This window comes from Talaromyces stipitatus, genomic scaffold, assembly GCF_000003125.1.
Source record: "Talaromyces stipitatus ATCC 10500 scf_1105507295511 genomic scaffold, whole genome shotgun sequence".
NCBI classification, from domain to species: domain Eukaryota; kingdom Fungi; phylum Ascomycota; class Eurotiomycetes; order Eurotiales; family Trichocomaceae; genus Talaromyces; species Talaromyces stipitatus.
In genome coordinates, this window is record NW_002990119.1 from 1,525,362 (window position 1) to 1,542,669 (window position 17,308).

The window sequence follows — 17,308 nt, forward strand, 5'->3', positions numbered from 1 at the left end:
GCACCTCTTTTGCGATGTCTGGATCAAATCCTTTCCGCCGTAGCAAGATCATTACATCCGTGACAACAGCAGCAACAGACGAAAGTGTTCTTCCGTCGATTCCGATGACACCCAACACAAGTGGTTACGATGGTACCACATCTCTCTCGACAAGCAAGAAGATCAAAGGAGAAGGCTAATTGAGATAGGAATAAAAAATCATTCTTCGTCTCATCAGCAGAAAATCGTTCGTATTGCGACACCACCTACCGTACAAGCTTCGTCGCCGACGGGGTCGTCGATTGAGAAGGAGTCGTCGTATTTCCCCGCAGTCTCGTTTGGAGGATCGACGTATCGTTCACCAACGCCACCACCACCATCGCTACAAGCACAAGCAGAAAAGAGATATGAAGAGGATAGTGAATCTGAGGATTCTGAGTATGATGGGTTTGATCCGCGATCTTCCGGTGATCAGCCACGGGGAAAGCAGTTGGCTGATGATTCTTCTTCTGCCGGTCGAAATGGAGGAAAGGAAAGGAAGAATGTGAATAATATGCTTGATGTTGATGCGTTTACCAGGCTGCTTTTGACGGGGAGTGTGGATGGGAGTGGTATCAGTACAGGTGTCGGTGCGAGTCGTCGAACAGCGTCGAATCCGGATACTGTGATTGATCGAGCTCAGACGTGGATTCCTACCGATAATAATGAAACTGGGAAGAATGGTGTTGAGAGTATGGCAGTTCCAAGAGCCTCTACGTTTTCATCGACTACTACAGCATCAACTGATGTACAACGAACACCGAGTCTGCGAAAACCAAAACCGCCGCCACCGAGGTCACATCATGGGAAACCGATTAAACCTGATGAATCGGGAAGAGATACGCCCAACTCATCAACGCCTACAGGCTCACCGTCCGATCGTCGCGAGTCCGTATCCTCGACAGTGAAGATATCCTCACCGACCACCGAACATCCAGATGATACCTCTTCCCTGCATCGAAGTTCGTCCCAGTCCAAAAGACCACCTACGCCACCCCTGTCTCGACGACATAGCCAAATGCGATCCAACACCAAGAGATACTCCCTCACCGAAAAACCCAATCGATTATCTCTCCCGCCTCCTAAAAGTCTATCTCAATTACCGGGCCCAATAAGTCCAGGACCAAAGACGCCGCCACGACCACCGTCACGACGGGCTGAGAGACCTATATCTGGCATTCAGCCCGAGCAACCGAAATCGTCCCTGTCGCAAAGCGAGTCGACGTCGTTTAGTGATCAGGTTTCTGTCGATGAACCTGCCGTTCAAATAGCAGCATCGACATCGTTGCCGCCGTCGAGAACACCATCAATTAAACAGGCTCCTGCGACGGGTATGTTGCCGCCCCCGCCGCCACCGCCGCGCAGACTTCGAGCGTCGAGTAAGGGTAGTACTGCCACTATACCAAGCGATAATAAAGAGGTCCCGACAGAGGATGGACATAGCTCGTCATCTCAGGCGCAAGACATCCTGGCTGATTTGTCGCGTCTGCAGAGGGAAGTTGATGATTTGAGGGTTCATTATGAGGGAAGGAAGGTCAGTCAGTGATATATACTTGAACGTATAAACAAGTCTGTACATATATATCTATCATACTATATATCTATATTTGTTGTGTGTATCTATCGTATGTTTTGTCTATATGTATGACGTCAGCCCCACATTGATAGAGAACAGCCAATCGTATTCTCCATTCGACGATTTCCGGTAGTTGCCTTAGGCGCGTTTCTCACCCCGCCTTATTTATTTCTCTTCTTCATTATCTTGTTGTTTGACAAATTGTTGAAAGAACATCAAGAGCATTTGACTGAGTCAGATTGTGACGAGCGTCTACCTGACTGCTGTCAAAGTCATTCCCTTGACGGGTCATTAACTCTACTTAATATCACCATAATACAGAAACATGACGGACAGAATGTCGACACCAACACTCATCAACCTTCCCCCTCCCCCGTCGGATCCTGTTACTCCCTCTGACATGGGCCCGTACGTTTAATTGCGCAATCATCTATAAAACAAATATACTAATGAAGATAGAGGAACACCAAACTCCGGCACAACATCCCTCTCCGCACTATCAACCACAGCCATCAAAGACGGCCATCAAGGCCATCCGCATCCCTACGGCCGGCACGCACACCAATCATCCTCTGCATCCGCAACATCAACCTCAACTCTTGAAGCCGAGCGCGCCGATCGAATTTCACGTCTAGCTGGACTAGAACGTATCGCGACTGCGCGTGCCGGTGGAGGATCACAAAACGTTATGTCTGGAATGGGCTCATTGACACCAACTGCTGTTTCGGGTGGCTATTTCACTCAACAACAACAAGCGTATACCCCCAACACCATTGCCAGCAATAATAATAATAATAACAGCAGTAATAACCAACAAGGATACTTCGATAGTTACCCGCAGCACCTCCTCAAAGAACGAAGCACAGTCGGCAGCGCGAGTGCGACAGGCAGTATCGGCGGACGCACAACCTGGGCTAGTGGAAGCGATGCATTTGATCCTGATAAAATGAGTGAGGATCGTTCCAGTATTGGCGATGACGACGACGTCGACGTCGACGTCGATGATAGAATGAGCGATGAAGGGAATGCAAGTCTGGTTGGGTTTGGGGAGGGTGCGAATAGTACGATTAGTGGTCCGATATCTACTGTTAGTGCGGGACGACTACAATCGTCGTCGTCATCGTCGAATCCTCGAACGTCGGTTTTTGGGAGTCCTACGGCTGGGAATAGGGGAGTTAATAGTAATGTGTTTGCACAGCAACAGCAACGACAACAACAGAATTTGTCACCGTCGCCGGCGGGGTCGAATACGCCTGAACCATTTGATGATGCGCGTATGGTGGATGGGATGACCTATGATGCTGATGTTGTTGATACAACTGTTCGTACGCCGCAGCTTGTGGGTGGTTTGAATGATTGTGATGAGCAGGACTCTGAACGATAAGCCTTCTTTATCTGGTGTTTGATTATCTGTTTTGTACGTTGTTGTGCCATGTTTGAATAGTTATGACTCTGTCTGGGAAATTATGTGGCGTTATGGGATGAGCGAGTGGCGAGGTTTTCTGAATTTGCCTTGGTATTAATCAATTTCTCTATACATGAAATATAAATGAAGCTGAATATAGAATGAAACTAAATTTGTACGTCGTACTAGTGGTAGATCAGCTAGCCTTAGACGTTAGGCTACCCGGTTACCCAAGCTGACCTTCTCTCCACACAACATTTTGTCTTTTCACCCTTCTCTCTCTGCACCGCTTTCTTCTTCACCCTGCCACTCCCACCCCCCGGCTCTCGACCAATCCGCCTTGTCATTTATTGCTGGCATTTACTTGTCAAGCACCGAGCAAAGAAAAAAATTTGGAAAGAATTTGATTACCGTTGCCCTACGTATCCGTGCATGTGAGCGATCGATTTATTGACCGACTGGATTTTTGCCTCTTGCGATAGAGAAAGGATTTTCCGCGACTGGTGAGTTTTATTCTTTACTTCGCTTTTGAAGTATATGGGAGGATAGAATTTTATGGAATACGTTCTTTTCTTGCAACTTCAATGACAATGCCAGGCGAAATACCCATAAAAGGAAGATGTAACGGGATTGACTGACGGCGCTTTCAGACCGATTATTTTCTCCTCTGGGATAACAGAAACAAGGTTAGATCGCTACAAGGAGATTTAATTTCCTTTCGGTTATTATAAGTCAACTCGCAATCAAGAGCTCAAAATTTTTCTACGGAATATCTACCCAAATCACGGAATCAAGTTTTTAACATACAAGGACGACCAATTTTTGTCATCTCTTGGGTCATATTTGGAAAAGCAGGTCGACTGGCTTTGAATAGTTATGGCGGCTCCTACTCAGATTGCTTGTGAGTGAATTGTTGACTGAGAGAGGTGGATTGAGTTGACGAGAATAGTTCGCACCCTTAAGGGGATTGGTCTTTTGGATGCTGCGCCTTTATATCAACCTGTGAAGGACTTTGAGAGGTATGTTCACTTCTCTAGCTGGATGAATGAGTTAGCTAACTACGACAGACCCGAAGGAAACCTTCGTTGCAGCGCCTATTCGCCGTGCGGACGCTACTTCGCTTGGGCATCTCCCGAACGGTATGTTTCACTACGTGTTCGTATGACATGTCAGCAGTACGTACTAAACATTTATAGCGTCACGATCATTGACCCCTCCGTCGGCCACGTCATCACTACCCTCCCCGCCGACAATGTCTTCGAACTAGGCTTCTCCCCCCTCGGCACATATGTGATTACATGGCAACGACCGTCGAAAGACGAGAATGGCGACGCAGTCAAGAACCTCAAAGTATGGAGCGTCGAAGCTCTAACCAAGGAATCCGAAGGAGCAGGTGAAAACGCAGTGGTAGGCCGTTTTGTGCAGAAATCGCAAACCGGTTGGAATTTGCAATATACCTCTGATGAGTGTTATTGCGCTCGGGTTGTGACGAATGAAGTTCAGTTTTATAAGAGCCATGATCTCTCGAATGTGTGGAATAAACTCCGTGTGGAAGGGGTCGCTGATTTTGCGTTGTCGCCTGGAAAGAGTCAGGCGATTGCTGTGTTTACGCCAGAGCGGAAGGTAAGCTGCTTTTTCTTTCTTAGTGGTGCAAACTGACTTTTTCAGGGACAACCCGCTTCCGTCAAAGTCTTCGTGGTCCCCCAATTCAACAATCCGGTCTCGCAAAAAACGTTCTTCAAGGGCGACAAGGTCCAGCTCAAATGGAACAACTCCGGTACATCCGTTATTGTCTTGGCACAAACCGACGTTGATAGATCTGGCAAGAGTTATTACGGCGAGACCACTCTGTATCTTTTGAGTGCAACCGGGGCATTCGACTCCAGAATCGATCTTGACAGAGAAGGTCCCATTCACGATGTGACGTGGTCACCAAACTCCAAGGAGTTTGGAGTTGTCTATGGATTCATGCCGGCCAAGACTACTATTTTTAACTTCCGCGGTATTGCTACCCACAGCTATCCATTGGCGCCACGAAACACGATTGTGTTTTCGCCGCATGGTCGGTTTGTTGTCGTCGCTGGGTTTGGTAACTTGGCAGGCCAGATGGATATCTATGACCTGGAAAAGGGTCATCAGAAAATCACCACGATCGAAGGTTCCAATGCAACTGTATGCGAATGGTCGCCTGATGGAAAACATATTCTCACGGCCACTACTAGCCCGCGACTGAGAGTCGACAACGGAGTACGAATCTGGCATGTCACCGGTGCTCTCCAATACAACGAAGACATGAGCGAATTGTACCAAGTCTGTTGGCGCCCACAAGGTTCCGTCGAGCAACCCCTCGGTGACCCATTCCACCCCCTCCCAACCCCTCACTCATCCGCATTGGAATACCTTGCCAAGAGAAAAGTCCCCTCCAAACCCGTGGGCGCATACCGCCCACCAGGCGCCCGCGGACAAACAACCTCCTTAGCATTCAAACGTGAAGACGAAGGCGGCGCAGCCTTCAGTCGAGAAGGAGGCTCCTCATTATCCAGCGGAGCGGCGGCATCATCAGTTAACGGATTCGGCAAGCCCAGAAGACGTGAAGTCCCCGGCGCAGAACCAGTGGAGTTTGTGCCTCAGGGCGCTGCACCAGGCGGTGGAGTCGCTCTACCCCCTGGCGCTGAAGCAGTTGTTGCCACTGGAGCAGCGGATGAGAAATTATCCAAATCAGCTGCAAAGAATAAGAAGAAGCGAGAAGCTAAGAAGGCTAAGGAAACGGCTGACAAAGAAGGAGAACTGTCTGCTGCACCTCAGAATCAGAATCTCCATCCAAGCCCGGATCGTCGCGAACATAGATCGAAAAGTCGTAATCGCAGCCGCGCTGAGAGTAACGTCAACGGATCCGCCAAGGCTGCCAAAATAGCTGCCACAGCCGCAGCCGCAGCTCCGGCAGCTCCGACAGCAGCAGAACCAAACCCAACGCAAGACAAACGGATCCGCGGCCTCTTGAAAAAACTCCGCGCAATCGACGAGTTGAAAATGAGACTCGCGTCCGGCGAGAAGCTGGAGGATACGCAGATGAAGAAGATTCAGACTGAGGATTCGGTTAGGAAGGAGTTGGAGGGGTTGGGGTATAATGTATAACCTGCTGGCAACCATACTATTGGGTAGTTAGAGGGGGAAGTAGGAGGAGAAGAAGCGGGGAGGGTATATGTGTATATCCTTGAAAGTTACGTGCGTACCTAACTTGATTTGACAGATTAAGATAAAAATAAAAGGAAAAGATTATAGATGAGAGAGACCTGGAGAATTGAGATAGATTGATTATATGCCTACGTAACGTTACATACGGATTTGGGTAGGTATTTGGATAAGAATAGCTACCTGCGTTGCTCCAACTACCTGAGGTCCTGTAGGTATTAATCCTGACCAAATGTTCCGTCTATTGATTCATGAATAACTACAGTCCCCAGAATACTGGAGATAGTTAGGAAGGAATGTACCACCCCTGTTCACTCACCAAATCCCACACAGAAAAGATTCATCGCTTCTCTATAAATCCAATACAGACAAATCCCGCGAGATCAGCTATATGTCCGGAAGAGAAGCGATATTCCCTCCTGTATATATGAGATCCACTCTAAAAAGAGAAATGTGAATGATACTCAGTTTTGCTTCGGTGGAAATGATATATCGCGTCGAATACAGAGCTTATTCCTCCTCACCTCCGCTCTCTCAAGACGAAAGAAAGAGAGAAAAGGAGGAATTTCAAGGCATTGAACTCGCCTTGCGCTCCACCTTGCGTCGCGAATAGATCTATTCTGGATGGGTTAGGATGACAAGAAAATGGATCATGGTATCGCTGATGAAATTAGCTAACTAGCTAAGAAAAAATCCGAGCTCGTTTGATTGGACTTTTGAATCCATTTCGTTGATGGGCGGGTTGTAAATTTGGTTGAAGGGTGCCCCGCATAGACATAGTGGTCAATACGCGACTCATACCGTCTACATCGAGTTCTCCCTGGCTGAGCATAAGTTGATCGGTATCTGTATCGGGTTGAGGGACAGGTGCCTGCGCTGGTTTCGTCGTCGTCGTGGGCGTAAGATCGCGGCCGAGGATAATTAGACGATGTTCAGCTGTGATGAGGATTTCGTAATCTTGCTGCTCTTCGCTGTCGGTTTCTGCCCGGAATGGTGAGGGCAAGTGTGCAAGGCCATTCAGTCTTTCGCCGTACAAATTGATTCCTGCCAAAGGCGAGACACGGCAACGGTTGGATGCATCAAAGGTTCCGCTGGCTTTCACAGAGCTTCTCCATAGTGACAATAGGCTTGGAATGGTGGCGATTTGATCTCCATGGCGAATCAGAATCGACTCTTCAGGCATAGCGGTGCGAGACGAATTTATTTGGACGACGGATATTTCACCATCAAATGAAGGCTTTGCCAGTGGTTGAGCTCCCTTGAATAATGTATCTTCTCGGACTCGGCGGGACGATGGTGTCATTGGTGCAAATTTGCCTCGTTGTTCCTGCACTTCAGTTACAGCAGTTTGGGATTTGTTCGTTGTTTGCGGGCCACCGAGAATGCGACCGCTGATGGAGTAGGCTGTCAAAGAGCCTCCAGTGATACCGTGTATGCTTGACTGGCCGACGAGAGGCCCTGGCTCAGACCCAGGACCTGCCCCTTCAATATCCCATACCCCCCATTCACCGTCAGAAAGGAGTACCATAACGGCCTTACCAGACAGAACCCAGGCAGCGTCAACAATTGTCTTTCGTCGAGTCAACCCATTTGCTGATTGCCCAAACCCAGGATACAATGTGAGCAGCCATTTCCCTTCTTGATCTGGCTTCTCGTCTGTAGCATCTTTATCCGAAGATGTAGAACACGCCAAAATCTTCGCACAGCTGTCTGGAAACGACACCAAGAGGTGTGTATGTCGCGCCGAAGGGTAGGGAGATGGATTGAATGAAATAGTTCTCGCCGAAGAAGGAAGAAGATGCTTCTGTAGTGGTTTTATGTTTTTGGTCGGTAATGTGTAAGAACCATTCGGACCTTGGGCAATTGGCAAACTATAAACGAGTAACGTCCCAGATGCTTCGGCGGCATGAGTGGCAACTAGCAAACTCCACTGCCCAGTCGTCACTGGCGACTGAATTTGTCGCGACCTGCTCCGGCTATGATCATCGTCTGCTTCGTTTGATTCACAGGTGAAAGTAACTGAAACACTCTTGGGAATTTCATTTTGTGATACCGTGGCATCCAACGTCAGTGTCTGAATTTTCAAATCAGAAGCTTTCGTGCTGGGGTGCGGAGGCGCAAGTGGCAAACTGATAACCCTCAATTTCGAGTCCGCGCAGACAACAGATATAACAATTGATGCTGTAAGGATTGGAGGGACAGTATACTCCAGCGAACGGGCTTTCTCTGGCAGAATTGATGGCACTGCTAGTTTGAGGACCTTTGTTCCCAGAGGAATGTCCACATGCCGAATAATAGGTTCATACGGACGCGAAGGCTCGATTTCGACTTCTTCATCTTCGAAAATCTCGTAATCTATGTTATCCTCATTGCTGGAAGCGGCTGGTGCAGGCTCCTCGTCGTCCGAGTCAATAATCATAATCGCATCATCGTTCTTTGTCGTATTATTCGGTGTCTCCTTCTGACGAGTATCTGGCACATTCCTTTGTCTAGGAGATGGAAGAAACGTCCTGCCTCCTCTCCAGACTACCCTCAACCCGTTGTCGTAGCCGTAGATGAAAATCGACGAACCGTTTGGAGCGAGCGCCGGGTACGGCTTGGAAGTGAAGATGCGGTGAGGAAGCAAATAGCTTTATTTATCAGTCATTGCTCGCCGAGCATAGATGACAGAGTATTTACCTGAGTTGGAGTCCGTCATCCCTTCTGCGCACCATTGGCGTCTTGAAAGAGCCAGCCATTGTGAGTCTTTGCGACGAGGTCTAAAGCATCGCCTACTGCGTGTAATGATCTGATTGAACGGATAGAGCTTAAAGACTCGAAATAATATCGTTCGTCGCAGGTTTAGCAGGTTGATCAGCGTTGCCAGGTAGAGACAAATAATTGTGCTGGTTGTTGGTTGTTGGAGAAAATAGTCTGAGGTTGGCGGGAAGGCGCGTCACGTCCTCCGCACGGCAGCAACAGGCTCCGATAAAAAACAAATAAACCACACAAGCTCAACACACGCTCGAGCAGATCAGAATGAGAATCGCTCGTATGGAGGTCTCTTTTACTAAAATAATACATCCAACTTCTTGAATACCGCGCAATGGCCTCAGTGCGCTCACTAGGTCTTCACCATCCCCCCGCATTGCCCTTCCTCATCAACGAAGGCCTCCTCCCACTCGAACCCTCAGACGACGACTATGTTTGGTATACGCAACGAGCTGAATCCGATGACGATATTACATACACAAAAAACTGCGCTGTTTGGTCCCGCAGTGGCGTAGTGAAGCGTGTTTTCAAAGTTGAAATCGAGAAGGAGGAAATTCGACATGTCGTTCTTACAACCTTCCCTTCGGTGACTGGACGTGAGAACACTCGGAAATCTGACACAAATGTAATTGGTGTGAAAGATGTATCTATAGGCCGTGCTCAGAATGTCGAGGAAGAGGATACGGCGAGGGTGGTCGTGGCTCCTATTGACCATGGGTTCACAAAAGGACGTTTACGTTCGCAAGAAGACGATGCTAAAGCTCTGGTCGTTGTCCTCAAAACACAGGCACATATATTCTTTCTCGCCGGCAACACTCATGTTGTCCCCTTGCCATTCGAAGTCGACTTCGTATTTGCGTCACCCCGAGGCTTGATATTTCAGAGACGAATCCCTGATGTCCCGACGTCTGTACCCGGAGCGCCTCCCAATTCCTTCTTGTCGCAGACATTTACAGAAAGCCGAAAAAGCGATGTTTTTAGATCTTCAAGGACTAGAGATAGTCGATTTTCGTCTATAGCACAGCCGTCTCGGCCACAGAAGAAGTCAGAGGATGACATGCCCCGAACCTTCTCCCTGACAGATCCACAATCGGAAATGGGCCACGTTGTTGCCAACCAATCTACCCTTATAACACACGGTGCTCAAGATTCTTGGGCATTTGACAGTCTCGATCCCACGGAGGAAATTGTCTACGTTTCCGCCGTCAACGAACTAACAGGCGACAATGTTTCTCTCACAGAAAATCCTCTGGTTCTTGTGGTCACAATGAACACAGAAACCGGACTCTATACCATCTGGACAGCAAAATTTCGAACAGATGCAAGTGTACGTGAGTCAAAGAAACGGAAGAAGCCGCTTGCCAGCGGAGCCCGATCAAAACGACGAAGTTCGCATTATGGAATGGCAACGGGCGCTACGACTCCTGTTGCTCGCCCATCTGGCTTAAGGGAAAGCATCGGGGCAGGCCGAAATATTCATGCAGCTTCCTTTTCTCACAGTTTTCAATCAGAGGACCCTCCTGAGCAAACAGACTTTGCGTCTCAAATGGGACAAGAATTTGACGACATCGGTGTGCCCTCAAAAACATCGCGTCGAGTAAGTTCATTGCTCGCCAGAACTGACCTAGGAGCTAGTCAAGATAGACAAACCTTTTCCGACCTTGCAACCGGGAACCCAGGAGGAGCAACAAATCACGGGAGTCTACGACAATCCATAGGAGCCTACAGTACGCGTGCCAGCTTCGGCTATAACTTGCGGAGCTCTCTTGCAGGGAACGCTTCTATCTTCAGTAATACCAGTAGCTTCTTAGATGCTCCTGTCGATAGGCTACTTGAGGAACTCAACAGTGGCGGTGATTTTGAAGGATTCGAAAGCATGGACCTTACGGGTCCCATGTCCGGCTTGCCCAAGGAAATGATGCTTCGCAAGGTTGAAAGTTTTTCAGCCGGCCTAGCAACTGGCAGTTTTTCTTTTTCTGAACTGAAGCGGAATCGTTCCAAGTCCAAAGCTTTTACCCTTCGACCCAATGAAAACATCCATCAGAAAACGCCCAGTTCGGCACGCCTTGCCCTCTGCCTGCTTGACCCGATATCTAAATGCTTAGTCGTGGTGGATCTCAAAGTACAGAGCGTGAAATCGTCAGAGAGGGACAAGAAAAAACGAAAAACGTCGCTCAAGGGTAATGAGATATCTACAGTCGTTCATGCTATAGGCATACAGCATTCTCCAAATGTTATGGATGTGTGTAAGATTGTCGATAATGGCATTTCGAGAATGCTAACACTCAAGTCTACCATGGATGGCAAAGGTGAATTGGCTCTGCAATCTCCATGGAGCCCTTCCATCAAAATTGAGCTTCCGTCTAAGCTTTCATTACATACACCCGATGACTTTTCAATTGTACAGAATCGAGCACCGGACACCGGTTTAAAGAGGGTTATAGGCGACCCGAATTTGAAGCTTGCTGCATTCGGACACTCTTGCTCGCGCGGCCAAGTGGATGTTATTGATGCCGAAAAAAGATGCCACCGTATCGAAGTTCAACTACAGCCGAGGAATCCATTTGTGAAAAAGGCGCTAGCTGTATGCCGTTTTGCTCTTCGAGAATCCCTCCGAGCCGCGGATGGATTATATACAGCTTGGTGGGAAGTACTACGGTGGCTATCCTCACGGGATTCAGACGAAAACGACCTCGAGTGGACTGCCTTTGTCGTCGTGCTATTCACCATGGGAGTTGGATTCATTGATTCACCGCAAGCCCAGACACTCGCCACTAAGAAACGGAGACGTAAGGCAAATATCTTGAGGTCAAGTAGTGGTAGCTATATTGACCAGGAAAGTTGGGAGTCTATGACGGAGAAGATAGCAGGATCGTCTGGAGTTGCGGCGTCATGGATGATGAACAGTTCCTGGGCATGGGCATCGGACCAGAAAGATGACAAGGCATTTTTAGCAGACCAAAACTCACGAAACGATCAATCAAAAAACTCATACCTACTGCGGTGTGTAAGCCTCGCACGTGATTTCTTCGAAAGTCCTCAAGGAGAAGCTGCGTCGGGCTCTGAAGGCTACCTGCCAACTGCTCTTTGTCAGAGCCAGGAGACAAGGCGTACTGCTTTATGTAGTATCCTCGTTGGTCTGCATTTATTGCGCGAGGAGCAGAAACTGTCGATCTGCGACAGTGAGAGTTCTTACCAAGAACGAGGAATGCTAGCACCTGTATTAGCCCAGATTGGTGGATGGGTTGGATGGAACTCATGGACATGGAAGGAAGACGGTTACTATGGCACAGAAATGGCGACAATGAGCCGTTGGGTGTTTGAAGATAGTCGAATATCCGGGCTAAACATGCCACCAGAGCCCTTCGTTCCTCCTTCGATATTTGCTCACTTACAAAATTCGATCACAACTTCACCCTCGACTCCATTCTCTACGCTTCTTGATGTCTTTCCTGGTTCGAGTCGCACTTCCGATAAGCAAAGTCTGAGAAATGAGGTTTCGAAACTGACTCCGAGAACCTTGGCGATCAACGGATTCATGTCAGAAGTACACCAAGCAACCAGCACTGTCGATAAAGTAAAAATTTTACTTCGATGGGGCTTGACGATCAACGTTATCGAAAGCTTACCAGAGGGCGTAAGTGCGCCTTTGTTTGAACTTATAGTCCGTTGCCAGATGAAACCACCAGTGTCTTGCACTGCTGCCTTAATAGGGCTTATTGATCGCGATGATCTCTACATGTCTATGGAGGTTGAAGCTACGACTCAACCCACTTCTCGACCACAGATCGGAACAAGCCATGTCTCTTTGCGAGATGTTCACCACATAGGAGCTTCGACGCTAGATTTTGAACTCTCAAATTCCTTTGAGGCTTCCGTCGAGGCTGATCGTATGGCTATTACTAGATTGATGTACCGAGAGGACAGACGGCTACAAGAAGCTTCTAAGCTTCTCAATCAATCAAAAGCACCAGTTGCACAATGTGTACCCGAGCCGGAGTGGACTGATTCTGAGCTACTTGAAGCGCAAAAAGAAGTCGTTCAACTAGTCACTCTGCGGACTCTTTCGGTGCCCGCTGGTCGGGCGTTGTTTATGTTCAGTTGTCGGGCACCTCTGCTTACTGAGAAGCTTCCGATACCGTCCTTTTCGCTGCAGTGTTTAATGAAACCGTCAAATGTGACAATCAGCGCGGATAGATCAGCCTTCAACGAGGAAAAGGTGTGCTGGGCTTTCTTTCACAATGGAGCGGCTACGGGTCTGGCTATATCCAAGGCTTCTAAAGGTATTGATACCTCTTGGATCCTCTATAACAAGCCACAGGAACTCACAAACCGACATGCAGGCTTCCTGCTTGCCCTTGGGCTTAATGGACATCTCAAGAACTTGGCAAAATGGGTAGCATTCAAATATTTGACTCCAAAACATACAATGACATCTATTGGCCTTCTTCTGGGTCTGTCTGTGTCTTACTTGGGAACGATGGATACACTCATTACTCGCTTACTCTCAGTACACGTTACGCGAATGTTGCCACAAGGTGCAGCTGAGCTCAATCTCTCGCCACTTACTCAGACGGCGGGCATTATGGGCATAGGGCTACTTTATTGTGATTCGCAGCATCGAAGAATGAGTGAGGTGCTTCTATCTGAAATCGAGAATGTCGGGCAGGAGGAAGCCGCTATTACCCCAGAGACTCTTCGAGATGAAGGATACAGGCTTGCTGCCGGGTTCGCCCTTGGGTTTATCAACCTTGGAAAAGGGAAAGATCTCCAAGGCCTACGAGATATGCAACTTGTGGAACGACTTCTGGCAATAGCCATTGGAACGAAGAATGTCGATCTGGTGCACATCTTAGACCGGGCGACTGCGGGTGCTACTGTAGCCCTGGCAATCATCTTCATGAAAACAAACGATGAAATGGTTGCTCGTAAGATCGATATTCCAGATACGATCGTGCAGTTTGATTATGTTCGACCAGACATCTTTCTTTTGCGCACACTGGCTCGGCATCTCATCATGTGGGACAACATTGAACCGAGCTTTGAATGGCTTCTTCGCAGCATTCCCAAATCTTACAGAAAGCGCCACACACTCAGCACAATAAAGCGGCTTTCGAGCGATGACATGTCATTTTTCAACATCATTGCGGGCCTGTGTTTTGCCATTGGGTTGCGATATGCAGGCTCAGCTCACGCCGGAGCAAGAGATCTGCTCATCCGATATCTTGATCAATTCAGGCGAATTGTCCGTCTTCCTGCTCCACATTACGACAGCCAGCTAGCCCGCAATTCGGTGCGTCACTGTCAGGACATACTAGCAATCTCAGCCGCAGCGGTTATGGCTGGAACGGGTGATCTGAACCTTTTCAGGCGGCTACGCTCGCTTCACGGACGAATTGATCCTGATACAACGTATGGGAGTCACATGGCTGCACATATGGCAATCGGTTTACTTTTCCTGGGTGGCGGATGCTACACTTTGGGCACGTCAAATTTGGCAATTGCATCCATGTTGTGCGCATTCTACCCGCTGTTCCCTACATCAGTCTTAGACAATAAATGCCATCTTCAAGCATTCCGGCATCTATGGGTTTTAGCGGCGGAACCGCGTTGCCTCATCGCCCGGGATGTGGATACTCGACGGCCTATTGCTATTCCTGTATCGTTGCATATGAAAGATGGCACGACACGAGAGACTACTGCTCCCTGCTTGCTGCCTAATCTGGAGGAGATCGTAGCAGTCAAAGCGCACAGTCGGGACCATTGGCCACTAGTTCTAGATTTCAACCAAAATGAGAAATTGCGCGGAAAGTTCCGAAAGGGTGATCAGTCGATTTATTTACGACGCAACACGACATACGACCCATCCGGAAGCTCTGTATTTGCTTCAACGCTGTTAGGGCTGAGTGAAGCCCAGGATATTCTTCCTAGTACTACGATCGGATCGTGGAGAAGACCCATACCGAATAGTGTTGCGCTGCTGATGTCCCAAGGGCGAAGAAGCAAAGCGATCAACAACGTGAGACAGGACGTGTGGGACTGGATCTTTTCGTTACGCCCATTACGGGGATTGGATGTCGGTGATCGGTCAGTCGTTTTGCCACCGTCTGCAACATTTCAATTTCAATCACGGGCTTTAGCAGCGAATGATGAAGATGGAACGGCATTGGCGATGATCCCTCCCTGGTTAAGAGTCTCCTCAGTAGACAGCCGTCTCGTGCTGGAGAGTATAGCCAGTGAAACTGTTGCAGGCGTAACTGCAACAGGACATGCGCATAGCTTCGATGAAATCAAAGACCGTCTTTGGCAATTACGTCTCCTCTTTGACTGGGTAGATCGTCAAGTGAAAACTGAAAGAGAAGAACAAGACGGTGAAGAGATGACATGGGTCCAGCAATCCATTAAGGTCCAGAATCGAGCGTCACCGGTAGTAACAGCGGAGATACGGAAAAGAAAAGGAGGAGGATTGTGGCTGAACTACGACGTTATTGAGCAAGCACGGTGGAAGATCTGGGGTATCCAGGTTGGAGATTTGGACCAAGAATAGATAGTATCCGCCGCTGCGGGGGTGTAGCATTACTATGGTATATCACGGAGTGTCTTATTAGTCGAATATGTCTAGTTTCAGTGATCACCTCCACTGTAGCTAACAAATTTCCGTAAAACACCGTTAATATAAGGGACGCAATAAGCGCCCACTATGTAGGACGTAGTTACCTAAAACCATCTACCATCTTGGCAACGCCACAATTTTTGACCATGTGATAAAAAATAAGAAATTCTGAGACAAGTTACTACTCACAAACAAGCTCTCGAAGAGTTGCCAAGAGTAAAGCGTCAACTCAATTCAGTCAAACAGTAAGCCCTAAACTCATTGAGGCTCATATGCGGAACTATCGTGTATATACACACCATCCTGCAATCAGTCTAGACTCCGAATATTTTTCGAAAGGCAAGACAGTTAGAGTGCGTAGGTAGATGGAAGCATGACTTGGGAGTTGAGTTGGGCCGACAGACCTAGGGAAAACTCAATCTACTTGTACAGAAGGTTCAGGGCTCGGTTTCAAGGAGATTGATGCTAGACTACTTGATAATGAGGCGTTTATTCTATTGAATAAACAGTCAAGATAAGGAATGATATGCTATCAAAACGTGAATACTGGCGGTGTGATATCCACTGGTCTGAGAGCGCTGTATATAAATGAATGATGCAGTGGCCCCAACTAAGGACCTCTCGATCGTTAATCACTGCCTAGAACCCATGTTGATCAATGTCCATATCTTATGTATGAATATAAATTACATCCGTATGAATTTACGAAGCAGTATTTGACTCCTTGTTAGCGGAACTTGGCATATGAAAGGACGACGTTAGCAATTTTCTACTGTATCATTGATTCGTTAGTAGCCAGCTATCTTACGACATACGGAGTATAGCTACTAATCTAGACCCTGAGAGGAGCAGGTGCTTGCATGCCTGGCAATCTTGATTATACGCGGGCTAGTAAAGTAGGGTACATTATCTCCGAACGCACGGGAGGAGGTCCAAAGCCCCTTTCATACTATCTCGTATCTCGTCTTTCGTATAGCTATCATCACTACTCCGGACTTACTAGTTATTCGACTCTAGAAACTTAAACTTCTGAACAGCATGGGATTATCAGAATGCGATATTCGACCCCTAAAACCTCGTCTGGACACGCTCCAGCTCCACGAACTACAAGCCGGACTAAACAAGTGGCTTACGCACATGCGTATCTCAAGCAGAGCGACGATTGGCAAAACATATTTTAGCGTCCTCGCCAATTCCCTTAGCGAGTAGCTAACTAGCTAGTTTGGTAGGTAAGTTCCGAGACTTGAGTCATGAGGGGCCTTCGTAGGTATGTCTACTGATACGGATCGTTTAGCTGCAGAAGTCCCTAGAAGGCAAAAATAAATAGATTAAATCCAACATGGAGGTATCCAATCAAAGTTATTCCGGGATTCATCATTATGCGTCCATACAGTTGATTCTTTCAGAGTAGTTAGCAGTTAGATGGCTATGCCACCTCCTCAACAACTTGAATAGAACGGGGCTCGGTGATTCGTAAGACGGAGAGCAGATCAATCCACTGTCCAGGCACTGGCAGGCAGTCTCTGCGCACTGAGCACTCTGCTCCGGAGGTATCCATAAGCTACTGTATGACTGTGGGCTGGCGGGCCGGCCGTGCCGTTATGGGCCAACCCGCTTGCTAATTGAGACTCTTCCCCATATCTTTCGTTGGTCTTTTTGCGTATCTTAAGCTCTTGACACGCCGTGCAATAGTTAAGGGACAATGCAATTCATTGGGATTGAAAATCCGTACCCCACAATAGTCTGGCATCTG

General features: G+C 48.0%; 5 protein-coding genes across 5 annotated transcripts; 4 read left to right on the forward strand and 1 right to left on the reverse strand.

Annotated features, from left to right (window-relative positions):
* Nucleotides 1-14: 14 nt before the first annotated feature.
* Nucleotides 15-1,564, forward strand: TSTA_102810 (uncharacterized protein; the record flags this gene model as incomplete). The annotated part of the gene is made up of 2 exons (XM_002486247.1): nucleotides 15-132; nucleotides 189-1,564. 2 exons carry the CDS (start codon nucleotides 15-17, stop codon nucleotides 1,562-1,564), a joined length of 1,494 nt encoding a protein of 497 aa, XP_002486292.1.
* A 355-nt stretch (nucleotides 1,565-1,919) lies between these two features.
* TSTA_102820 (uncharacterized protein) lies at nucleotides 1,920-3,159 on the forward strand (the record flags this gene model as incomplete). The annotated part of the gene is made up of 2 exons (XM_002486248.1): nucleotides 1,920-2,002; nucleotides 2,054-3,159. 2 exons carry the CDS (start codon nucleotides 1,920-1,922, stop codon nucleotides 2,976-2,978), a joined length of 1,008 nt encoding a protein of 335 aa, XP_002486293.1. The 3' UTR covers nucleotides 2,979-3,159.
* A 716-nt stretch (nucleotides 3,160-3,875) lies between these two features.
* Nucleotides 3,876-6,204, forward strand: TSTA_102830 (eukaryotic translation initiation factor subunit eIF2A, putative; the record flags this gene model as incomplete). Its single annotated transcript, XM_002486249.1, has 5 exons — nucleotides 3,876-3,900; nucleotides 3,949-4,018; nucleotides 4,067-4,138; nucleotides 4,196-4,622; nucleotides 4,668-6,204. The coding sequence occupies 5 exons, from the start codon at nucleotides 3,876-3,878 to the stop codon at nucleotides 6,132-6,134; spliced, it is 2,061 nt and encodes a 686-aa protein (XP_002486294.1). The 3' UTR covers nucleotides 6,135-6,204.
* A 109-nt stretch (nucleotides 6,205-6,313) lies between these two features.
* TSTA_102840 (uncharacterized protein) lies at nucleotides 6,314-8,950 on the reverse strand. The gene is made up of 2 exons (XM_002486250.1): nucleotides 8,871-8,950; nucleotides 6,314-8,821 (listed from the first exon to the last, which is right to left on the reverse strand). Exons 1-2 carry the CDS (start codon nucleotides 8,927-8,929, stop codon nucleotides 6,874-6,876), a joined length of 2,007 nt encoding a protein of 668 aa, XP_002486295.1. The 5' UTR covers nucleotides 8,930-8,950; the 3' UTR covers nucleotides 6,314-6,873.
* A 326-nt stretch (nucleotides 8,951-9,276) lies between these two features.
* Nucleotides 9,277-15,572, forward strand: TSTA_102850 (20S cyclosome subunit (APC1/BimE), putative; the record flags this gene model as incomplete). The annotated part of the gene is made up of 1 exon (XM_002486251.1): nucleotides 9,277-15,572. One exon carries the CDS (start codon nucleotides 9,277-9,279, stop codon nucleotides 15,487-15,489), a length of 6,213 nt encoding a protein of 2,070 aa, XP_002486296.1. The 3' UTR covers nucleotides 15,490-15,572.
* Between the last annotated feature and the right edge of the window lie 1,736 nt (nucleotides 15,573-17,308).